The sequence below is a fragment of the Siphateles boraxobius genome, unplaced genomic scaffold (genome assembly GCF_051911475.1).
Source record: "Siphateles boraxobius isolate OS27281-9 unplaced genomic scaffold, OSU_SipBor_1 41, whole genome shotgun sequence".
NCBI classification, from domain to species: Eukaryota; Metazoa; Chordata; class Actinopteri; order Cypriniformes; family Leuciscidae; genus Siphateles; species Siphateles boraxobius.
In genome coordinates this window covers 19,979,219-20,004,570 of record NW_027509042.1, presented here as the reverse complement: position 1 = coordinate 20,004,570, position 25,352 = coordinate 19,979,219, and the positions used below count along the sequence as shown (strand labels likewise).

Below are 25,352 nucleotides of genomic sequence, written 5' to 3'. Positions count from 1 at the left end.
AGGGCAGATCCTCATGGATAATTTCTTCCGAAAGGGCATTCCAAGCCTTCTGGGCTTGGAAAAACAGAAAAGCTCTTGAACCAAACAATTTGAGGTGGTTCTTGAGAGTTGCCTCAGTGTATTACTGTAAGAGCTTTCTTAAAGCAAAAGGAAGGATCAGTACTGCCTGCTATTGCATGTTTCACCTTCTGACCTATACTCTCTATTCACCCCCAGTCATCTTTCTCACATTTTCTCATTCACTCCCCCTTCACGATAATTTAAATATTATTTATAATACTGCAGTATAACTGTGACTCAAAAATACTGATTACTGCCTCAGCTTCAAGGCAGTGTATTTAGTGTATTTTTTACTGACAGGGATAACAGGGATTTGTCCATTTCTTGACAACTACATTCCTGTGTCCAATTCAACTCTATTAGGCATGACAATAAGTTTGCAGAGCTCTTTATGAATGAATGAATTAATGAATGAATGAATGAATGAATGAATGAACGAACGAATGAACGAACGAACGAATGAACTTTGTTCTAGACTTTGAAACTAAGCTTTATTTACAAAACGAATTCTTAACTCTTTTGAAGTGCCAACTAGCCTCTCCCTATGGAGGATCCCTATACCACTCTACAGATAAAGCGTTGTGGAATTTTTCGGTTCGCGTACCTACCCAAAGTGATAAGATAAAATAAAATTCTCCATCAAAATGTATAGACAAGACAAGTAGTTTGTTTAGGTATGGTTTGTAAGGAATTACAAACCTGCGCACATATATTCAAACGCACATAACTATAGAATCAATTCTTAATGCGCATGTGAACGCCATTAGCGTCTATCACAGGTTCATGTTTAAAGTCTGTTTAGAGAGAACGGTGTCGTCTTAGCTGCCCCTAATTTAATAACAAATGATCATTTAGACGGAAGTGAATCAATCAAAACTAACTTTAGCTGGAAAAAACATTTTTCAAGAACCACTATAAAACCAAACCAATCTCTGTTACCTTAAATTATATGTTTATCTCTGTAAAGCTTTTTTGAAACAATCTACATTGTTAAAAGCGCTATATAAATGAGGATGACTTGACTTGACTTGACTTGTTGGTGCTGAGGACGTGTATTAAAAATAGCTGGAATAATTCAAGTGGACAGCTTTTTTTTTACAGTACACTGTTCTGCTATATATTACATAGAACATAAATATACACTACTATGTCATCTACATTCATTCCTCATCGCTGAGAATTATGGAATCAAGTTCTTTGCCATCCAGTGCCTCCAAGTGCCTGGTCGATATATCCTATCTGTATAATCCTTAATGAACTGAGAATTGTCCAAAATGTCCTGTTTCTTGTTCCACAATGCTGTCCATTTGTTTGGGTCTGAGAGATTTCACATGTAGCTGTGACCCATCCTCTCTCCCCTCATTTACCCTCACTCTTCCTCTTACTCCTACTCTTCTTCAGCCTCAGATAACAAGTTCAGGGGTCTTCCCACTGGACCTGTCCAGCTGCTCTAGTGAAGAAAGGAGAGATCCCTTTAACAGAACCCAGATGCATCTGTAAAGTGTCTCAGGGATGCCAAACAACGCAGGCTCTCAATTAACTAACCTTATGAACAACTGGGATGAAGAGCAGAGAGGATGAGATCCAAGGCTAGAGAGGAAAGCATGACATGGATTTCCACAACAAATGTAAAAAACAGAAAGCTTGAAATTATTGTGAATGAAACTGATGTAAGTTTTGATGGTGAACAGAACACCATTGTGGATTTTTGGGGACCTCAAGTTAAGAAACTGATACCTCCCAACAAGTTGTTTGTATGGGAAGCTATAAAATGGATGTTTATAATTGTATTAGGCATAGAATTATTCATCCAACAGTTGAGTCAAAACAGAAGAGGGAAAATTATGGGGACAGAAAGATTTGAGGTTTCACGGCACACTGAGAGCACATCTGCTAAAGCTCATCCTCAGCACTATAACACTTCATGTTTGCGCAACTATAGAGAGGCAATCTTCAACCTTTAGGGATTTTCTCTTTATCTCTTTTTCTCTCTATTCTTTTTGCTCCTCCTCCTTTTCACTTAAGTAGCACAAATATTAGCTAAGTATGTGAGGTCATATGTGTGATTTTGTTAGGAACTGGGTAGCTTAGCGTGTAATGCTTTATGTCAAGATAAGTGATATGTTATGCTAAGCTTTGAGCTAATATTTGAACTCAATTCAATTGGGTCAGCCACTCAAATTAATTTTTCTATACTGAACTTCAGTTATTTTTCCAAGAATAATGAACATCTTTGTATATTATTATAAGATATGAATGAGTGCAGTGCCATACAAAGGGTCATGGTTTGGCATTCTGTGGAATGCCAGTCATGATAAAGAAACCCACTATAGCCACACAAGGACCTGGAGAAAGAGGAGCCAAGGTCAATCATACAAACATATATATACCCACTTCAGCTTTTTCCTAAAATTTCTAGGAAATGCAAAAAAAAGTGAACGTGTTAAAATTCCATGGTTTTATTTTTCAAGCTGACCTCTGGGCACCTTTTTTTATGGAGGGATTTGTTTTGGCATCATTTTTGCCAGGTAATTGTTTATTTTAGTATTAAAATGAAAATCAGCCCATGAAAATTGTTGATAGAGTATATCCAGCGAAGAATAACAAAAATAAATAAATGAATAAATAACATGGTTGCAGGAGTTGCACCATGTAGACCTATAAATAAATATTTAAAAAAAGAGCAATAATAATTCAGTTTAATTACTTTAAATTATTTTGATGTAAAGTAATTTTACATCCCACAAGATATGATTGCTTTTATTCACCTTTAGTCTGTGGTTAGATCCAACTACTCCATCCTACATTACTTTTAATAAGATACCAGGACATGGAGGAAAAGCAACTAATTTAACTCTTCCAGATGCTACACAAAGATCAGAACAAAAGCCAGCACATATTACAGCACCAGAGAATAATCGCTAATGTAGTGCTTAGTGAAATTTCCGCTGCTAATTTAGCAGCAAGGTAAGCAATTTCCATTCATAACCTCCACACACTGTTGCTACCTCTCCAATGCTTGCACCGGTCAAAACACTGCTGTCCCTATTGGCTATACAACTCTCTTTTCCCAGTTTGCTGCTTATATCATTAGCATGCAATAGTTTAGTACTGCAGCCCATTCTCAAGTGTGTTGGTCATTTGTGAAACATTTACACTAAATCACACTTTGGTTCCTGTCAAGGGTTTATATCTGTCAGTGAACTGTGCCTGCACTTTCCATTCCTCCATCTTTTTCATCTCTCCTGCATCTCACTCTTTGTGTTTTCTTTCATTCTCCTTCTCTCACAGGGCTCCTCTCAATGACCCCAGAGTTGTGGCCCTACAGGCTTCACTCTGCTTCTCCACGTTAACCACACTCTTGCCACAGCACACTGATGCAGAAAGGGGAAGACTGCGGTCGGCCAATTAACCAAGCACCCGAGTCAGGCCAAACAAAACTTCCTCTACTGTTTTTACAGCAAAGGCCTCAGAATTATGGTTTCCATACGCATAGGGAGGGGTGAAAAAGGCCATGTGTCTGACATTGCCTTTGTTGCTGTTGCTGCTGCCAGAGTTGGGTGCAGATGAGGGACATTAAGGGACAATGTAGTTGGCATTAGGGGGCGAACACCTGGAGAGGAGTGTGTCTAAGCAGGTGCAAACTGACTAGCATATGTTAGACACACTCTCTCATTGTAGCTCTGTGCTGTGATAGTATGATGTGGTGACTGGTAGTATTTCTCTAATAGATCTCATAGATAATAGAAGTTTAATAGTCTAATAGATCTCTAATAGATAATAGAAGTTTAGGTGAGTCACAGTTCAGAAAGGATTTCAAATGTCCAATCTTTCCACTGGAGGAAAGTTTGGTTGCAAAACTACAATTAAATGGTGAAGCAGGGAGCACTGGCAAAATGTATTTCACAGACACCAATTTGCCTGTTCAGTGAATTTGCTTTGATATTAATATCAGTTTAGTAACACTGTGGTCCTGTAAATGCTTTAAGGTTTTGTCTATGTCAGCTTGGCAGGACATTCATCACAGGAGTCGACACAGTCAACAGAGCAAAGCCAGTGGTCAGCTAAGCAAGTGTTGGGCTGTGTGGTTACTTTAGAGGCAGTTATTAGGGCCTCACCCTCTAAAACCACTTCTAGTAGACAGGAGCCAGGGCAGGTGTGTCAGAGTGTGTATGCGTGTCTGAACAGTACTCTGGTTTTCTCAGCTGCAAGAAGTGGATGTCTGGCAGAACAAGGCAGCTGTCTGTTCCCTGATGGGAAAAGGATACATCTGCCACAGGAGCCTGCCTCACTCTTCCTACTGCTCACTCTCAAGTCTCAACACACTGCTGGACACCTCAGCTTGTCTCCGCTTATCCCCAGTCAGCATGTTCCATACATCATAGCCATCAGATGACTGTTCAAGGCCTTTTGCAATATCTACTCCAAGAGTCACTACGAGAAACTGATTTTTTGATGGTTTAAAGTTCTCCTGCTTGGAAAAAGTCCTTCTAAAATCATTTGATTTCTGTTGGTCTATGATTTCTTGACTCTGCAGTACTCAAGAGTGAACTAACCCGGTCTCTGTCGTCAGGTATACTTGAGTGTGGAAAGAATTTAATTGAGATGAAATATTTTGTTTGTGCAACTCAGAATGTAAATGTCCAAACATGCAGCTCATGGTGTGGTAAAGCTTCAGCAGTGGAATCTGGGAATGAGTGCCAGGAAGGTGAGCTGAAGGAAGCTTTGTGTGCTGACTCTGCTAACCCAGAGCATGTACTTGTTCTTTTTTCCCTGTGTCTTCTAGGTCAACAACAATGGCCTGGTGTCATTCCTGAGGGAGGTGTCCCAGTTCACCCCTGTGGCATTCCCTATTGCTGGAGACCGCAGGGTGGTGGCTCCGTTCTGGGCAGATGTAGACAACCGGAGGGCAGGAAGAGTCTTTTATCGAGATAGCAAAGATCCTGCTATCCTGAGAAGAGCCACTGCAGACACTAATCATTACTTCCCTGAGTTCCCTATGTTTGTCACCACATGGGTTCTGATTGCTACCTGGCATCAAGTCACATTTTTTGGTGGCACCTCAATAACTCCGGTACCAAGTTCACGTCCTTTAAACTAACAAAATCAACACCGCATTTGTTTTCTCTAGAAGACCATCTAGCAGAGTTTCTTAATTCTGGCCCTCAAGGTCCACTGTCCAGTAGGATTTAGCTCCAACCCTGGTCAAAATTAAACTCTGCAGGACAGTGGATCTCGAGGGCCAGAGTTAAGAAACCTTGATCTAACATTTAAAAAAATAAAAAATAATCTGCATACTTGTTGTGGCAACTAACTTGCCCTCTTGCTCTATTCTAAAGGTCAATACATTTCAAGTAGTTCTTATAACAGATGGTGAGCTCTCCTTCACCATCTTCCAGTACCACAATATTACCTGGACAACAGGGATGCATGCTACCAGTGGTGGTGACCTAGCAGGCTTGGGGGGCATAGCTGCACAGGTAAGGTCATTGCCTTTACTTTCCAGCTCTGTCATGGATGTTAATCTTGAATGAAATTACTGCAGTGAAATTAAATTATGAAAGAATCCACTCTGAGAGAACTCTCCCACACTTCCACTCTCTTCCTAGGCAGGTTTTAATGCTGGCGATGGGAGGCGTTATTTTAACATCCCAGGCTCTCGGACAGATGATATTGTAGAAGTTGAAACCACCACGAATGTCGGCTATCCTGGTCGTTGGGTCTTTCGTATTGATGATTCTCAGGTGCAAGTGGGTAGCTGCAATGACTCAGGTACCAGCAAATTAGAAAACATTATGGACAGTCCAAACAGGAAAATATAAGTCTGCTCATACTCTTTTCTATTGTCCTCCTCAGCTTTGGTCTGTGCTAACTTAAGGCCATGTCAAAATGGTGGTCGTTGCATTGATGACTGCATCACAGGCAATCCCTCCTTCACTTGCTCATGTTTAGCTGGTTTCACTGGACGCAGGTGCCAGATAGGTAAACGAATGATGAAATCCTTCCATCTCCAACAACCCGTACTCATCCTATTTGTTCGTTCTTGCCAGGAAAGAGAAACTCAACTTGTAAAAGCAGAATTCCACCCTGCAAGCCAGGGGGACAACCTAAGGGAGAGAATTTCCCCTGGTCACATCTGTATGTAATATACATACAGTAGAGTCAGTCCAACCTTTTGCTGTGGTCAATTCATTGCCCTTTCCTCCACCCCCTGGACTTTAGGGTTCCCTAATGTTTTCATTCTTGTGTGCACGTCTAATAAAAGTCACATGTCATATTTGTCGTTCTTTTCTGTGTTTTGATAGAGGTTGATGAGTGCTCCTCATACCCCTGTCAGAATAGAGGCACATGTATGGACAAAATCAACCACTTTATCTGCCTGTGTCCACCGGGATTCATAGGGACAACATGTGAGATGGGTAAATACCTGATTCTTCAATTATCTGACTCCAATTTCAAGTTCATCACAAGAAAACTTCATGGTATGAGCAATAATCAAAAAAGAAACTTGCATTTCTCCAATGTCCAATGCAGGCTCTTCTCAAAAAGTTGGCAAATGAGGTCTAAAATAGCAAGTGAAAAAGGATGCGAGTTTTAAACGTAGTAAGCTCTTCTTTTCGTGCTGTGGCCTCTCTCCTAACTGACTTTGTCCTCCCCTCCTCCCTTAGCACTCTGCTAGATTGAACCTCCTTCTCATTCCCACAGTCCAGCCTGCAGAGATGTATCAAACCTCTAATACCTTTCACAGCCAGAAGTGCATAGTTTCAGAGTGAGGGGAACGGTGTGGAGGATATATTAATCAGCTGAATAAATATTCAGTGTGTGTGTATGTGTGTGTGTCTGTGTTTATTGCCTGCAGACATAGATGAGTGCCAAGAGACCCCATGCCTCAATGGAGCACAGTGCATAGAGGGTGTCGGCAACTTCACCTGCGTGTGCCAAGCAGGTTATACTGGGTTCCTATGTGAGTCAGGTGAGTACGGACCTTGGGAGTGTCACTGAAAGGCCATAGCTTTCCCCAGGGAACATTTCCTTTTTTCCGCATTAGGCCCACACTTATTCATTTGACAGATGGTTTTATCTAGACTGACTGCATGAAGACTGCTATAGTGCAATACTTTTAAGGGGAGCTAGTAAATGGAATTATATTATCAGTTACTTTGATTTCTGTTCCTGTGTATTCATATTGGGTCAGGTTTTATGTTCCAAATATCCCAAGTTCTCTAAGCAAACCTCGGTCTGACTTTTTTAGGAAAAAGCATGACATGATTCCCCCTGCTTAACAAATTGGGCTTCTCACAATGGAGGTTATTGATGATAAGCCCAGTTGGGAAGTACTTTGGAAACTAAAACGCTGCCCTTTGCATATCTTGAAGCCTTGTTTCAATATGAGACCAGATTATTGTTAATGCTAGACACCTGGTCAATGAAACCATATACCTGCATGAACTTTCATACATCCTCACATCTTAAGATATTGACACAGTCCAAACCAAGCTGTTCCAGTATCTGTATCTGCACTGACAAATGAATATTGTGTTTTTGAATCCAGACATCAATGAATGTGCATCCATGCCATGTTTGAATGGAGGTGCGTGTGAAGACCTGCTCAATAACTACACCTGCACCTGTACGGCAAACTTCACTGGAAGCCACTGTGAGACAGGTACCATCTTCAACCCACCGTCTTACTTTATAAATGCCAGCCACAACACATTATCCAGTCTTTGTTTTTGTTTCCCTTTGCAATGGGAAAAATGTTTAATCATAGAAGATGTTTACACAGCCAGCCACCTACTTTCCCCTTTATATTTGGCCTGCAGTAACTTTTTCCAACTGGGATCGACACAAAGAAATTGAAATAGAGAAATTAATAAAGAAATGGGAATGCTCTAGAATAACTATGGCTTCAGACCACTTGTGTTTGACTAATTAAACTGATTCATTTTTCTAATTTCTGGTTCATGTACTAGATCGGGCTGACCCCAGAATATAATAGAAAAAAATTATATTTTCCCTTAAAACAGAGTTAGTTGTCATGGAAAATTCCTCTATTGCCGATGCTGCAAATCAGACAGGTAAGTAAACATTCTTTAAGTTCCTGCTAAGGCTAATCTCTTAAGGCCCGTTCACACCAAGAATGATAACTATATAAAGATAACGTTAAAGATATTGTTCTAAAAATTGTTCTAAATATAAAAGAATGGCAGAGTACACACCACAACTGTAACATTAAAGTCACCAAGAGATGGTATTATTGGAACTTCCTTTCAGAAGCAATTTTTTTTCCAGCTGATGAAAGATAAAAACATTGTCAGCCATCCATCCTGATTTAAAGAGCTCAAAACTGCAGCACGCTTAGAATAAACAGAAAGATATTGTGCATTTGTGTGGATGCCAATATAGTTATCGTTATAGTTATTGTTCTTGGTGTGAAAGGGCCTTTAATCTCTTTTTTTAAAGATCACACATATGTAATATTTCACTTACAGTTCCTTGTGATGGAGAGAGTTGTGAAAAACGTCAAATCTGCGAGTACCTTGGCTCTGGAAACTACAACTGCACCTGCATCCCCGGTTACTATGGTGACGATTGTGAAGGTACAGTACTTTCAGACTTTAATGCACAGTAGCTACTTTCCTCAAGCAATTGGGCAGGAATATGGCACAGAGGAAGAACAAGGCAGACATCACTATCCCACAGGAATTTGAAGCACTGCATGAGGAAGACTATCCAGCCTTGATGGATGAGCATAATTAAGCAAACCTACACAGCCTCACCCAGTTTACTGCTCAGACCTTGCAGCAAGTCGCTTGATGTTGTAAATAATTGCTTTATGGCACTTTTTACTACTTTACCAACAAGAGGAAGGGCTCTTGTCTAGACTTAAAAGGGCCTCTGTTTTATGAGACAGTCCTAATGTTTGGAATTCATTTCCTTGCAACAAAGCAGGTGAGATGTGTTTGGACGCTCTGACACCCAACCACAAAATTACAAAGACTTGGCTTATGAAGATGACATGAGGTACAACATCCTCATCGTCTGCTTTATCTCATTTATTTGTACCTTGTCTGTCAGCATCCCTGCTCCCAGGGTCACTGTGTCCACTGCACACTTTGTCAACCAAGATTTAAAAGCACTTTGAGAGCTGCAGAAAATTCACCCTATTCCCCTGAATATAACTATTGATGCTTATATAGACTCTCCTAAATCTCCAGAATACCTTCCTGCCCGGCTCACTTGGAATGTTTAGTGGAACAAGTTATGCAGTCCGCTCAGAAAGAGAAGGCAGAAGTTCACAGGGAGAACCCAGGAGTGTCTAATGGGGCACAGAGATCAAAGACACCGACCTTAAAGACAACAAGTGAAAATGGCTCCGGCGAATTAACAACCTATTAATTGCCCCAAGGGTCATACATTTTGATCAAAACCATGTTACATATTATCAGAAAAATAACACCCTCACGCAAGCTCCCTGGACTTCAAAAGGAAGCAATTTAACAGTGATACAGCAACTTACTTTGAACCACTGCTGCAATTACTGCGGGAAGAAGAAAATAAAAAGTCTTCCAGTATACAAAAGCTGTACAGAATATTGACTTACAGTCGTTCAGCACACTATGAACTGTGAGGGAAATGTTGTGGGAAAAACTGCACCCAAGAAACAAGTTTATATATATAAAAAAACAAATTTGTTGGGACAACAAATCCCACTACAGAAAACTATTCGTAACCCCACACACAATGTGATATTCCCACACATGCTTCCACTGAATTTACACTTTGTGCCAATTTGACTGATGTGAAGAGAGAGCATCATATTTCTGAATATTTAAAATGTTTACTTAACCAGAAAAGTGAAAACTATGCTGAGCTCCTTCCAAAACTTCTTTTTATCTGTCTCTTTCTCTCTACTTCACATTTAAATCCCTTCAGAGGAGTGTCCCTGTCAGAACGGAGGAGTTTGTGTTGATGTGAATGGCACATGTGAATGTTCGACAGGCTTCACTGGACTCTACTGTCAGTTTGGTATGTATTAACTGCGAACAAATGCAGAATAGATTTCTTGTGGCTCAAACTTCCAAAGACCATAGTAAGGTATGGGAGGTCCATTTTTATGTATGCAGTGTGTTTGTTAGGATAATAATGCTAATTGTTGATCTACATTAATAGGGAGTTTGTCTGGTTTCTACTGTGAAAGGCTACTCAAAGTATAGTGAATTCAAATGTTTTTTTTTCATCACCAGGCCTAACACTTAGCATTAAAAATATGTCATTTGGACACAAGTAACTAGTGATTCGTTACATCGCTGTTCCACCTGCATGATTCTTTTGTCCTGAGGAAAGTTAGCTAACTATTGAATGGTTTGTAATCATACCTTAATTCAGACCCTACTCCTGGAGACCCACTGTCCTGCAAAGTTTATTTGGTTACACTTAATTTCGATAGTCCACTTTAGACATTCTACAAACTATAAGTAACTTTTCAATTACATGTCAACCAACTCTCATTAGAGTATTAGTAGGCTGTAATAGACTGTCAGTAGACTGTTAGGTTATGGTTAGGTGTTAGGGTTTGGGTTAGGAGAACAAGTTGACTTGTAGTTGCCAAGTTACTTATAGTCAGTAGAATGTCTGTTGGGGGACCAACAAAATATAGTGTTAGGAGATATTAAGCAGACAGTTTACTAATACTCGAATGACAGTTAGTTGACATGTAGCTGCAAAGTTACTTATAGTTAGTAGAATGTCTAAAGAGGACTATCGAAATACAGTGTTACCGTTTATTTCCATCCTGCTTAAGCACACTTGCCTGTATGATTCTTAAGAGTTTCATTAGTTGGGTCAGGTGTGTTTGATTTAAGGTTGGAGCTAAATTCTGCAGAGCATTGGGTTAAAGACCTCTGTTGTACTAAATCATTTATTTTTGGAAATTCATCACTCTGAGAGCTGCTCTGCATGATGATGATGATGGAAGGCACTAAAAGTCTGAGAATCATAAGAGTCTGAAAAGAGTCTGTCAAACATAAGCAACATGCTTTATTGATCAGTAGTTGTACTGCACACATATTTGTATAACAATTAACTTCTGTGGATTTTTTTCACTCCTTAGAGGTAACACAAACCCCCTGTAGTAACAACAGACCATGTCCGGATGGAGGCCCATGCTTGGAGTATGGCGGCACGTACCTCTGCACCTGCCAAACCGGTGTCGACTTCGATCACAAGGACTTCTACCCATATGGTAAGAGCCCTGGAGAGCCTTGAAGCCATGTGCTGAGCATGGTCTCCATGACAAATGAGCAAAAACTGTGCCAGGTCGTCAGGATGGCAAAGGTCCCCAAAGCAATGAAGGCGTTATGTTGAGTAAATGAAGAAAGAAAGATTTATTTGTATGTTGACATAATGTGAAGGTAAAGTTTCAACTTGGCTATTAAAATACACAGAGGATCTATACTGTAGTGTGCATTTAAATGAAATCATTCCAACACACACAAATGAAAGTTACTAGAGAATGGTAAAAGCGATCACCTGCTGTGAGGGAACGTGGTGAAGCCGATGTCTGTGTTTTTCAGTACAGCCCCGATCGGCCTGCGATTCTTCACCGTGTCAGAATGGGGGGTATTGCTATGAGAGAGATGGAGGCTACATCTGTGAGTGCAAGCATGGCTACAGAGGCCAGCATTGTGAAAGAGGTATGTTACATCTGCCACCCTTGTTAACATTTTGTCATTTCCATGCTTACACATTAAAAGGTAGTCACATTCTCAGTAATTCGATCATTGTGCATGATATTATGTAATGCATCACATATTCATTTCACAGAAGTCATTTTGCCTATTTGCAGATACATAAGGCATTTAATTTACTCTTATTTTCCTCAGTCAGATTAAGTACCTGTGCCTCTGGTCCCTGTCGTAATGGAGGCTCTTGCAAAGAAGAAGTTGACAGCTACCAGTGTGTCTGTCCCTACCGTTTCACAGGGAAACACTGTGAAGTGGGTAAGTGTTTAGTTCAAGACAATTGGGGCACAGTTCAATGGTGCTTTCACATCTGTAGTTCGGTTCATTTGGTCCGGACTAAGGGCGAAAAATTGTACTTTGTATCATTTTCAGGCGTTTTGGTTCCTTTTCACACCAAACTTGCTCTGGTCCGAATCAGATGATGAGTTGATGAAACGAACCAAAATGCAGTCACAGTGGGCTGATTGTATCCCTGGTCATAGTATATTATATAGTTTGTCTACACTACTTTAGGCAAAAAATAACATTTGAGAATGAAGCGAGGATGCGGCTTGAAAATAATGTTTTAATGCACTACACGCGGCGAAGGAGCGTCGCAAGTCACTTCAGGAGGAGGTGTGCATTAATGTTGCTAAACTGCCATGCTAGTGCAAACTGTCAACAAACATTAGTCCTCATCCCATAATGCACAGCGCAGCTGACTACGGCAGCTGGTTTAGTCCAAAAATGCGCAGTTCTTTAGCAGTTGGGTCTGGTCGAGGTCGGATCACATTCTAACCACAAACAAACCGATCCAGAGTTCGTTTGAAAGAGTTTGAAAGACTCTTCGAGGAGGTCTCGGTACACTTGTTTGGTCCGCTTTTGGTGCGCACCAGAGTGCGATTGCTGCTTTAAAAAAAAACGAACTCTAGTGCGATTCAACCGAACTAAATGAGGCAGGTGTGAAAGCATCCCAAGACTATTTTCTTGCAATAAGTGCTTTAAATCTTATTCTTTTTGCATGAATGTATTTTTACTACATTAAACTAGATTTGTCAAAAGATTAAAAAAAATACACATTTATATGTTACGGTACTACATACGGATCCTAAGAATTATTTTTTTAAGCTGGGTAATGATTGCAAAATGGATTACATTCATATTAAAATGTACATTCGTGTCGCACCCTCTATTGTAGGGGCATGGATTTCCATTTCCTTCTGCTTGGTCCATTCATCTGGATTCTTTCGCATTTTGTTTGCCTTAAAAAGACCTGAGTGTGTGCAAGTATGTTACTGTAAATTACCAGCCAGCAGTGAGCACCCATGGGATGTTACAGTTCTCATTCACCCTTCCTCTCCTCTTTTGTGGTCAAATGGAATAATACTGTAATCTGCTTTTTTTCATGTTTGGAAAATGCTATTTCCGCACACACAGAGTGCCATAAAACTGTACAAAGATAAAAGTCCTTCAAAGCCAAGATGCTTTTCATCTCTAGATTTTCATTATCCCAACTTTGTCCCACATTAGAGTTTCGCAACTGTTTGGCCTTGTGTAATGATCCAATTTGTTGGAGTTTGTTCAACGCTTGGATTCCTCACATGTTGGAAAAACAACTTGCCCTGGCACATGCATGAAAAGCTGTTTCTCTTTCTCAGTGCTACTGTAATGATCAATGATTTCTCACACATGTTGGCCTTGTTTAGACGCACACATTGCCGTCCTTTCTTTCATAATAAAACTGTGCAAATGCCCAGGTTATGCACACACTTGTACACAAAACTGTACACCAACTGTCCATGACGGTTTAAACCTTTGTGTTTAGGAAAGCCGGATCCTTGTGCTTCCAGTCCCTGTCTGAACGGGGGGACATGTTTCCACTACATTGGTAAATACAAATGTGAGTGCTCCCCATCCTTCATAGGAAGACACTGCGAGATCAACAAAGGATCCAATCCAGCTTTGGAGGGTAATCAAACTCTGTTTTACCTACGAAGTACACTGAGCTGTTTGCCAACACGACAGGAATCAGGAGCTCACAGGGCTCTTTGCGGTAGTCACTATTCATTCATTTAGGTGTAAGTGATATGCATGTTAGGAGGAAAACAGCAGTAGTCCATCTTCATTCAGATGATGCCAGGACTAAGCAGCAGGTGCCAGTTCCTGCAGTAAAGCTGGGTTGTGTGACGCCTCCCTAAAGACGGAGCTAGATAAAGTACTCAGTGCATTTGATACTCTCTCTGAACAGGGGTTATAACTCTGCTCTGTTACTGTTGATTCTACAAGGTTTTTCACAAAGTGCAGTTAAATTTGTGTCCTGCTGTTCCATGATAGGATGAAATACCTTCCCCATGTCACCTAAAACATTTCACAAAAAGGATGTTTTTACAGCTTCACTCTATTTATGGATCTGCTCGTGGCTGTAAATGTAACCATGTGTTATTGGGTAAAGTGAGACAGGTTGGTTCTTTATGTTTTTGGGAAAAGCAATAATTTATTTTGTAGAAAGAAACAAATATCGGTTGCCGTCTCTGCTCACAGTGTTTTGTTTTATAGTGTGTCCAACAGTCGCCCCCCAATCCCCCAAAGCTAGTTTGACATACTCACCGACAGCCGATTAATGACTGTTGCGATCAAATTTAACCTTTTGACCTGGCAGTATCAGAAGATTTGACTCACAGTTCTGCAGTGTGACTTTTCCTACAACGACCGTCACATTTTTTTCGTTAAATCGTTTTTCAAGACAAGCCATTACCAAAATTAACGTTCGAGATTTATTTGTAGCTGCCATTTCAATCCCGCGTGTAATGCAGCTCACTGTCACAGAACATGTCATTGATTAATAATGTAAAACTCCGGAAGAGCTTTCTTGTGCGTGTCCGTTTTTAACGCATCTTGAATGTCGTACAGTCTGACATTAATGACAACTGAGATCTTACAGTGTGACACGGCTTACAACGAGGATCGTGTTTGTAGTCTGAAAAGCAACAATCGTAAAGGACTATTATAAATCATACAGTTGGACCGGGCTTCACTGGCAAAATCAGGATGTGTGCATTTGCTCTATAATAATAATTCGGTAACACTTTACAATAAGGTTCGTTAGCATTAGTTAACTACATTAGTTAAAGGAGAACTCCGGGCAATTTTTAAGTTAATCTTGATCGTTAGACCTTTGTGAGTACTGACTATAGAAAAAAAAACGAACCGGATTGGTTCTTGCTACTCGGAGCTGCGACCGCGAATGCCCAGAGCTCCCACGCAGCTAAAACGGCAGCTATGGGGGCATGGACATAAAGAGTGTTTTTGAGCCTCTTAACAGACACAAAATGCAATTAAAATGTCTGTCATGAACAGGGACCCTACATGTGAACAAGATACGTTTAGAAACTACCCTTCCCAGGGCCACCCAGAGCATCTGCAGCAGCCAGGGGTCCCACAATTTTGATATGATACCTGTAAATGTTATAATTGTTTAACAAACCTGACTAATTGCAAACAGTCTATTAATAAAATAATCACTTTCATGTACACGTTGTATACTCTGTGCACACAGAAGGTCTGGATTGTGGCCCCCCTGTGAAAGTCAAGCATGCAGAAGTGCAGTATTCCTCCACTACCCCAGGCTCCATGGCCCTGTATGCATGCCACCCAGGCTACACTACCCTTCCCAGGGCCACCCAGAGCATCTGCAGCAGCCAGGGGTCCTGGAGCCAGCCTCCAGTCTGTGAAGGTTAGTGGAGACTTTTTATTCAAAACCCTTGTTGTTCAAAGTTTACCCAAGTCCTTCCCACCCTGAAACCAACATTCCAAAATGGTTGGTTGGTTTGGAATGCTGGGAAGAAGAGCTGATGAGCCTACTAAATGTCAAACAAGTAGAAACACTCTAAAACAAATTGTAGCCTAGTTGGAAACCAACATAAAGTTTGTGTAGCGTGTTAGGGAGCTAACAGAATGTAGTCAGGCCTTGCTTTACAGTTCAGAGCTCTTAAACATGAAACAATTCTGCGGTCTTTCTGTGGTACATTGCATGATGATGTTTTGGCAACAAGAGCTACTACATCATCTGTATCATATCAAATAAATTGGCCATGTACACAGTGAGACAAGCAGGAATCCAAATGCAAATGCTTTGTACGGCTTTCTTGCTGCATTGAGGAGGGAAAAGAGCTTGTCACCTAACACCTGATTTATTTGTATTTACAGGAAGAATTTCTTAAATATCAGTTTCTTTTCATCTTGAAGAGTGTTAATGATGGGCTTTCAAGCAAAGTTTCTACAATGATATGAAATCGGTGTTCACCAATGTTCCACTTCTGAAGCCGCGGCCGCGCAGAAAAGATTAAAATGCCACGCAGAGGACTGACGCGAAATGTGTGGGGAAATCTATTTGATTGTAGAAATAATTGTGAGAAATAATTTCAGTGCTCTGGTCAACCGCTATAGAGTGAAAACTGGTGCATGCAGTTTTCAGGTTTCATAGAAAGAGAGTGATGTGAGCATGTGTGATTGGCAGTGAGTCTTGCGTGCGGACCAAATAGCTCAATACGAGAGGCAACGAGAAACGCAGACATGTGAAATAAAATCACATCATAATGTTTTAAAGAAGAGTGGTTTGATTAAAGTGGTAGAAATAACTGTGGATGGACACAGAACGGTAACAATTACAGGCATGGTTAGATTACTATAAAAGAGTTCACATATTCACTTTTCTCGAAAATATTTAGCTATTCGATCTATTTAAATGCTTCAGTTTGTTATATATTGTAACAATATCATATGTAAATTATATACATTATATCACTTCAAATACTTCAATTCGTTTTTTAATATTATATTATATTAGGCCTATATTATATTATATTATAAGCCCAAATAAATAATCTCACGGGCTCATTGCTATTAAAAACTTTGAAACCCCCTGCTAACGAAAATATAGGAAATTCATAAGAAAAAAAAAATCATTTAACTTTGATGGTTTAATGCTTCCTGTACACAATTAATTGACTGTACAAAAACACTTTATGTTTTTCCCAAACCATCTCAGTGTAACAGCTTACTTTTCTTTCATACTATATTCTATTATTGTAAAGAATTGAACTGTCCCTCAGAAGATTTTGTAAATTATTTTTCATAGGATTTCTTGGTAAAGACTGTACAGTTAACAGCACTGTGAAAAAAATATCAGGTAACCTAAAATGTGCTTCATTTAGTGACTTCTTAATTAACTGCTTGTTTTTCAAAAATATGATTTAATACCAATAAGTTACATCAAGGGTCAAATAAAATAGAAATGCCACATTCAAGTTAAAAGTTACAACTGAATGTTGAAACCATTGTGTTTCTACGTATGCTGTACAGGTCAGGTATAAAGAATATTTTTGCTCAGGTGGCGAAATATGTCCGCCCAATAGAAAAAAGTTTTTCTCAGCAAGAAAAAGAATTAGAGGGAACATTGGTGTTCACCCTGATTCACCAATTCACCCTGATTAATACAAGGGCTCTACAATAAGCCTTTCTTAATCAATAACATGTCGTTTTATGCCTTGTACACTGGATAGAAAAGATGCAAATAGTTTGTTTGTGGTCAGTGAAAATATTTCCAGGATATAGCCTATACAAAATCTGAACTACAGAATTTTGGTCACTCACACTTTATTAGGGATTAATTTTCGCTATTAACTTACTATTAACTATGACTTTTGCTTCAGTAAACTCCAAATTACTGCTTATTAATAGCTAGTAAAGTAGTTGGTAAGTTTAGGTATTGGGTAGAATTAAGAGATGTAGAATATGGTCATGCAGAATAAGGCATTAATATGTGCTTTATAAGTACTAATAAACAGCCAATATCCTAGTAATATGCATGCTAATAAGCAACTAGTTAATAGTGAGAACTGGACTCTAAACTAATGTGTTACCAAAAGTTTTAATGCTAAAAGAGTTAAATGCTTCCCTAGTTTGTGAGCTAAGATTTGTATGTGAATGACTCTCACCAACTCTTTTTCTATAGAGATAAACGAGTGTTTGTCTCAGCCGTGTATGAATGGGGGAACTTGCCGCGATAGGGTAACCTCCTACCTGTGTGAATGTGAAGACGGTTTTACTGGCCAGCGCTGTCAAACAGGTAACACACCGCTGTTGTTTATACTAACGTTTTGAAATTACAGATAATGACATCTCTGTGTGTGAAAACATGGTTTGAGTTTAGATATCTGTGAATGTTTTGACAGATATTGATGAATGCCTTTCTGAGCCATGTAAGCACGGAGGTACTTGTGAGGATCAGCCTGGCTCTTACTTCTGCCACTGCCAGCAGGGCTATGCTGGACAGGACTGTGAGATAGGTAACATCATCTGGAATGTATTAAAGGATTAGTTCACTTTAAAATGAAAATGGCCCCATGATTTACTGACCCTCAAGCCATCCTAGGTGTATATGACTTTCTTCTTTCAGACAAATAAAATCGTAGTTATATTAAAAAATAGTTTTATAATAGTTTTATAATGGCAGTGGATTGCAACCAACAGATTGAAGCTCAAAAAGGTGCATCCATCCATCCATCGTAAACGATTCTGAAGCAAAGCGATGAGTTTGTGTAAGAAAAATTCATATTTAACACACGTTACAAAGTAAAATTCTAGCTTTCCGACCAAACGGCCATACGCAGTCTACTTGCCTCTAATGCGCAACTTACGATCTCAGAAGTAGCGTAGTGCGTCATGGTGTAGCGTAAATATCAGCAGTACGGTGCATTACTCAGATAAGTTGCGCTTTACACTTAAGTGGAATCAGTATGTATGTAGAGTAGCTAAGGGGTTTCAATTGAGTGTAATGTAAATGTGCTTCTATCTAGAATGTCCCATTTCTGGTTAGTCAACAAATGACTTTGTCAATAGTTAAAGATATCCAAGCTTTTAAAATTAAAATATGTGTTTGGCACAGATTGTCTATGGCAGGTGTGCCCAACCCTGCTCCTGCCAATCGACTGTCCTGCACAGTTCATCTCCAACCCTAATCAAACACACCTTAAGCAACCAATTAAGGTCTTCAGGATCTGAAGCAACCAATTAAGGTCTTCAGGATCACTTGAAAATTAAAGGCAGGTGTGTTTAATTAGGGTTGGAGATAAACTGTGCAGGACAGTCGATCGGCAGGAGCAGGGTTGGGCACCCCTGGTCTATGGCCTTCAAGAGACCAAAGACGGTCCCAAGCCCAGCTGAAAACGGATGAGGGTGGTCACTCTGCCGAGGTGACCCGAGCTGGGTGACACAAAGGAAACTTGGCTTTAAACCGTATAGAATATAGCAATCCAGCGAAGGCAGATGAGGTGGTTTGGCCATGTCTTTTAAATGCGCAGAGACTGCCTGCCGTATTGGCTGCTTTGGTGGCAACAATTAGCTGGCTAGTCAGTACAAAGTTCTGCACCAAAGAAGACATGGGCCAAACACATTGAGGAGGATCTGAGGAATATGCACCTCAGCCTCCTTGACGCCAAGAATAACACCATCTATCGCAAACATGGAATGGCATTATGAACGAAATACGGAATCCTGCGTACACGCTCTGGAGACAGCCTCTCTGAAAGTGATACAAGATTTAGGGTCTAAAATTAGTGAGGCTGGGCATGATGGACTTCCCCCAGGTTCCATAAGACCAAAATGTAGCTTTTTGGCCAAGTTAACACTGTGCATCATCAGAAACACCATTCCTAATGTGAATTTGAAACATGGTGGTGGTGGCATCGGCAGCATCATGCAAGTGTGTGTATCTGCAGGTTGGAGTAATGCGCATAACGAAAGGTCTTTATCATTGGTCGCGAAAGCTGTCTGTCAGAGTGTGGGGTGGGGTAGGGTTAGGGGCTAGTTTCTGTTGTAGCAATTCACTTTTTGGCATGCCCATTACTCCGACCTTAGCTATACCTGTCTCGAATCATGGTGTGTGAGAGATCCTTTTCTGCAGCATGATTTGTGAGGGTAGAAGATAAAATAAATGCAGAAAAATAGGGAAAAGTTAAGAAGGAAAAGCTGATGGAGTCTGGGTGACACCAACCAGGTTGACTTGGAAAAAGGCTGTAGACTCAGTCTCCACACAACCTGAATGGGGGAAAACTGCAGTGGCCAAATGTGCAAATTTTATTTTATTTACACAGACTCAAGACTATAATTACTGCCAAAGCTACGTCTGCTAAATACCAACTTAAACTACTTAAGCAAAACATTACTTTGTGTGTAATAACTGTAATGACCAATTTGTAGAAATTTGTTTACACTTTGACAAAAAAAAAAAAAAATCGCTAGCAGGTTAAATTATCTGTGAGGTTGTAAAACATCAAAACTTCCAAGGGGGTGAATACTTGTTATAGACTTATTTTGCAAGGATTTATGAAGCATCTACAAGAAAGCAGACAGGGCCTTTGTGAACAACAAAATCATGCTTGTAGCTTGTAGCAATAATCATATAAACTCAGCTACAATATGGTAGATATAGAAAGAAAAAAGAGACCTGCTTTTGTTGAGTCTTGATTCCCAACTTATTTTCCAGCTTGCATCTCCGGCTGTTTTTGTCATTCTGCATAATTTGCTTTCCCCTTGATTCTGACTTACAGTAAATCTGTTTTAATTGAGATTCAAAACACTTCACACCTACATTATCCCCATCAAACAGCCCACCTCTAAGAATGAAGGATTTCCCATCTTATGATACAGATGTGTGTTTGTTCTGCAGAACAGGATGGATGTGAGCCAAATCCCTGCTTGAATGGAGGTGTGTGCCGAGGCTACAGGAGGAACCACCTGTGCGTGTGTAAAGAGGGTTATGTTGGAGACCGCTGCCAGACATGTATGTTAACTATTTATGAAATATTACTCCTTGCTAAATACAAATTTGAGACTGAAAATTGAGAAAATTAGCACTATTGAGATTTTAATTTACATTCAGTTGCTTCTGGCAAAAAAAAAATTATTATGTAAATTATTACTATTTTACACTGACCTGGATTAATCAAAATCCTCACAAACTTAAAAGATTGCTGTGAAATCTGTGTATCCTTCCACTTCTGGGAAGTCTATGGGTCATTATCTTAGTTCTGTACCTTTGTCAGATCGGGTGCTTTAAATGTAAGGTCTCGATCGATCCTCTGTTGCCGTCTAGTGGAGAACCCATGTGTACTGCAGCCGTGTGGGAACCGAGGTGTCTGTTGGAGTGATAGGAGGGGGAACTACAGCTGCGCCTGCAGGGTGGGCCACACAGGGAGAGACTGTGAGAGAGGTCAGCTCCTGATTCTCCATTATTTCAAATTAACCCATATCCATTCATTTTATTTAAGTGGAGGCTATTTAGAAAGGAACTAGATATTAAGATAGAATGGAATTCAGTGTTTGTGTGTTTTTGCTGGCAATGTGATTTGTTAAAGTGATTTGTTATCTGCTGTATGTTTGGTTTTCAACCTTTTTTATTTTTAAGGAAACTAAGAGTGTCCATAGATTAAAACAAGTAGCTATCATAATTCTAATTCTAATTAAAATAAGTTTCGGAATTACAAAAATTTCAAGAGCTGAATATTCTCTAGGATCCCACTTTATTAACCAATGAATTTATATAACTTATCAAGGAGTATCGGATAAGCAAGTAATTTTTACTCACAATTTCTACTTGATACATTTTTTTAAAGCTCCTTAGTGCCATAAAAATGTACTTTCTTTATAAACATACCATGCCGTTTTAAGATTTTATTAATAAAGGTATGGTTGGCAATGTGTTTTATAAACACTTTTTGTTATACTGGTTGAAACTCTTCACAACCTGAAAGCAATCAATAATAGAAGTGTTCTAAATATAAAAAAATGTACATACATTACAATGTCCTCCCTGCCTGTCAACAACATAGGCCAATTTCCATACCTCCACGCACCCTGCTCGTTCCGTAAGGCTATACAGAGTTGTAGACAACCACAGAGCACCAAAAACAAACAGCCGTCACCTTTTACAGTTCCTCCTGAACCAAAACAATGAGCTTATGCTGCATTAACGCCATGTCAATACCGTAATTACAAGATGGCAACCCGTGACGTTTTACCCGAGCTGTCAGATTCGGATTTATGCATTTCTTTGTCAACGTCACAAACGCCGAAATGAATCTGCAGCAGTGAGGTGGTATAACTAGAGCTCTGTAAGCTGTTAACGTTCATTATTATTGTAATGTTATGTGCATTTAAGATATGAGGTAGTGGGAGGTGGTGGGATATCATGCTTTCAAAGCTAGCTTGCTATTGCTAGCCTCTATGCAATTGCCTACCTTACCTTTAATTTTTCATGACTAAAAATCCCCTTTAAAACTATGCTACCTCATACCTGAAAAAAAATACAGTTTTTGATGGGGTGAATTGAAATAAGAAACAACTTAGATTGTTGTTTTAGCTTGCTTTATCATCTTCAGGCCCCATTGGAAGTTTGCGGAGGCCCTCTAGTGGGCCTCAGCCACCTGGTGAAGAACCACTGGTATTTGAGTTATTTAAAATACTTTCACTGTTCTCAGACCTGTTGCCTCCATCTGGCCTGCATGTGTTGCGGGTAGAAGAAAATGAAGTTGAGTTACGCTGGGATCATTCAGATGTCACTCAGAATTTGATCAGCGGCTTTGCTGTTGCCTTTGCTCCTATTGGTCGTGGACCAAGGAAGACAGACTTCCTGGAGAAGCAGCATTCTACCTATGTGCTGCAGGGTCTGAACCCCGGACAGCTTTACAACATCTCCACCTTCTCTGTCAAACGCAACACCAACAGCAATGACATAAGCCAGCCAGCTTTCGCTCTCATCCGCACTAGTGAGAGCTCCCACTTTTTCTTCTGTACCTATATGGTGATTATGTTACATCCTGTTTTCTTAGCACAATGTGACAGCAGGAATGCAATATCTGTTTTTGGTCTGACTTTATATTAAGTGTCTTTAAACTACTTTGTACTTACATTTAAATTAATGATACAATCCACCCTTAAACATACCACTACACCCCTTACCTATTTCCCACCTCAATAGCAGCAGAAGTGTTTTGCAATACACCATGAACACAATAAGTACATTGTACCTAACATTGTGTTTTTGTTTATGTACATAGTTGTTAAAGACGCCTAATAAAGTCTGACTCTGTGTTTCCTTGTTATGGCCCTTAAACGAATATGAATGTAATGTTGTTTGTGTCTCAAGAAAAAATATGTGAAGCACTATTAAATGTGATTAATTTTTACACACTAATAGTTCTAAACTAACGTATGCAAGTAGAGTATTCACTTACAGGCTCTTCTTCTCCTGTTCTGTCTCAGGGCCACATAAGGTGGAACAGCTGGAGATAGTGAATGTGTCATCTTCTCAGGTATGGCTGCGGTGGCTGGTGCATGTTGGCCGCCATGCCGCGATCAGTCAGGTTCGAGTGTCCCTGGTTCCTGCAGAAGGTAGTGGACCTCGCACAGCCGTGCTCAATAGCAGCGTCACAGAGTACACCTTCAGGTCAGTCATGACACAGAACAAGGTCAGCACATACACAAAGAAAGAGAAAACACAGGGGCAGCTACAAATTACTTCTCATGCAAAGTGCACTGCAAGACTGCAGCTTGTCGCCCCCTCATGTTTTAAGTCTGTGAATAGTCTGCATAGTTTGGGGAAAATTATCTTGTAATTGGTCCATCTATTTTTTTGCAGCCTTCAAGTGCAATCAGAAATGTCATATTTATGAGTTTTGAGCACATGAATGACCATTGTTTTGTTTTCCCTAACCCTACTTCAATATAATGTCATAATGTAACGATTAATCTCTGGACCTAGAAGTAAGAGCTTCCTAGGGGGATTTGAAGGCACCACGTGATTAATTGTGTAAAGTACTCACCAACACATAATAAAAGAAGAAACTGTGCAGGGTTACAATCTTCTGTCTTGCTGCTAGAACGTTTACCTGCAATTCAAGTATGAGCCACTAGATGGCCACAAATTCCTCTCTTACATTAAAGTGGAAAAAAATTAACTTTATGCTGTTCAGGGCAAAGAGTATAGAAGAACAAGAGGCGAAACTCTGATGCCTATTTGGAAACAGCCACTAGGTGGCGCTTCGGTAGCGCGGTCGCCATTTTGGGGTGAAAATTCCAACTGGAGTTACTGGACAACAGCACAGATAACTGTTAATCCAATCATTAAATACACATTTGATGTAGTTTTTTCTTGCTTAATTGAGTATTTCCATTTAATGCAACTTTACACATTTATTACTTACCAGCTCCACTAGGCCTGAAATATATTTTGTACTTTTTACCCATACAAAAATTTAATGTAATATATGTTCTATTTTAAATAGCATGACATGTATCTATACATATATTTGACTTATCTGAGAACACAATATAGCCTATGCCTGCAACATATATGAACATTTATGTGTCCAAACATGTAAAGAAAATATTTGAGTTAATCTACTGTATATTTGATACCATATATCTGCATATATTACAGAGTAGGCTATGGTATTTCTCGCATATATGGACAACATTAAGTATAAATATGTGACATACATATTTGTTTCCGACATATTTAATAATATGTAAACATACATGCATGTGATACTGATGCATTGAAATAAGTACTGTACATATATGCATACATATGCGTCTTAGGCTACATATATTTAACATTTATGTGCATATACGGGAGAATATATGGCACTTACATGAAAACGGCCATTTTTGCTATATTGTTTCATATATGTCTATGTGTTTTATATGAATTTTGCATATATTCTCATATAGGCAGCAGACATACATGGGCACTGACATCAGGCTATATATGTAATTTACTTATATTGACATTACATTTCTGTATGGGTAATCCCCTGGATCATGCTACAAACATGATGATCTTATAGAACATGATGGACAGTGGCTGTGTTTTTTTGTTTACATAGTCTTGCTTTAACGGTTATTAATATAAGATAGTATACTGCAAAAAAACAAACAAACAAAAAACAGTTGACTGTAAAGCTATTCTATTGCTGTTATATATAAATATTGTCCAACATTCCCAATTATCTGATATAGCATGTCCTTAACTTAGGCTACTGTTATATGTTGGTATTAATTCAGTGTTTGTAATGCTAATACTAAAGGTTTTTTGGGGAAAAAGTAGAAAACTTGTCTAAGTCTGTGAAATAAACTGCTAAAAGGGATTTGATGATCACTAGTCTAGTGATTGTAGTTATTCTGTGTTGTCATCAATCAGTTTGGATTTGATCTTTAATGTAGGCTACTTAAAAAAAAAATTACAAAGCAGCTTGCCATAGCGACAGCAAAAAGCTAGTGGATAGTGATGGGAAGTCCGGCTCTTTTCAAAGAATCGGCTTTTAAAACGGGCTTGTTCGCGAACGACACATCAACACTAGTGGACTGCCGAGGCGCTTTCACCCCAAAATGGCGGAAGCGTAGCGCTGCTGCTGGGCGCTGGTGTTGCAATGGAACGTTCTATTGAGTTTCGCCTCTTGTTCTTCTATACTCTTTGTAGCCTACAGGGTGTCGTGTTGTTCTTAGGTG

The 25,352-nt window shown here is 39.6% G+C and overlaps 1 protein-coding gene across 4 annotated transcripts in view; it reads left to right on the top strand.

Annotated features, from left to right (window-relative positions):
- The window catches only part of sned1 (sushi, nidogen and EGF-like domains 1), a 34,472-nt gene that overhangs the window by 1,902 nt on the left and 7,218 nt on the right, over positions 1 to 25,352 (top strand). For 2 of the 4 annotated variants that reach the window (XM_077198860.1, XM_077198862.1), the window contains exons 2-22: positions 4,847 to 5,134; positions 5,400 to 5,540; positions 5,670 to 5,832; positions 5,917 to 6,042; positions 6,366 to 6,479; positions 6,920 to 7,033; positions 7,613 to 7,726; positions 8,088 to 8,138; positions 8,553 to 8,660; positions 9,997 to 10,089; positions 11,174 to 11,305; positions 11,637 to 11,756; positions 11,946 to 12,062; positions 13,609 to 13,752; positions 15,343 to 15,516; positions 17,797 to 17,910; positions 18,017 to 18,130; positions 20,512 to 20,625; positions 20,938 to 21,054; positions 22,322 to 22,609; positions 23,106 to 23,289. In XM_077198860.1, the coding sequence (XP_077054975.1) occupies positions 4,847 to 5,134; positions 5,400 to 5,540; positions 5,670 to 5,832; positions 5,917 to 6,042; positions 6,366 to 6,479; positions 6,920 to 7,033; positions 7,613 to 7,726; positions 8,088 to 8,138; positions 8,553 to 8,660; positions 9,997 to 10,089; positions 11,174 to 11,305; positions 11,637 to 11,756; positions 11,946 to 12,062; positions 13,609 to 13,752; positions 15,343 to 15,516; positions 17,797 to 17,910; positions 18,017 to 18,130; positions 20,512 to 20,625; positions 20,938 to 21,054; positions 22,322 to 22,609; positions 23,106 to 23,289 (2,930 nt within the window). Of the gene's footprint in view, positions 1 to 4,846; positions 5,135 to 5,399; positions 5,541 to 5,669; positions 5,833 to 5,916; positions 6,043 to 6,365; positions 6,480 to 6,919; positions 7,034 to 7,612; positions 7,727 to 8,087; positions 8,139 to 8,552; positions 8,661 to 9,996; positions 10,090 to 11,173; positions 11,306 to 11,636; positions 11,757 to 11,945; positions 12,063 to 13,608; positions 13,753 to 15,339; positions 15,517 to 17,796; positions 17,911 to 18,016; positions 18,131 to 20,511; positions 20,626 to 20,937; positions 21,055 to 22,321; positions 22,610 to 23,105; positions 23,290 to 25,352 lie in introns of all 4 variants that reach the window. The other 2 variants (XM_077198861.1, XM_077198859.1) reach the window with 1 other exon arrangement.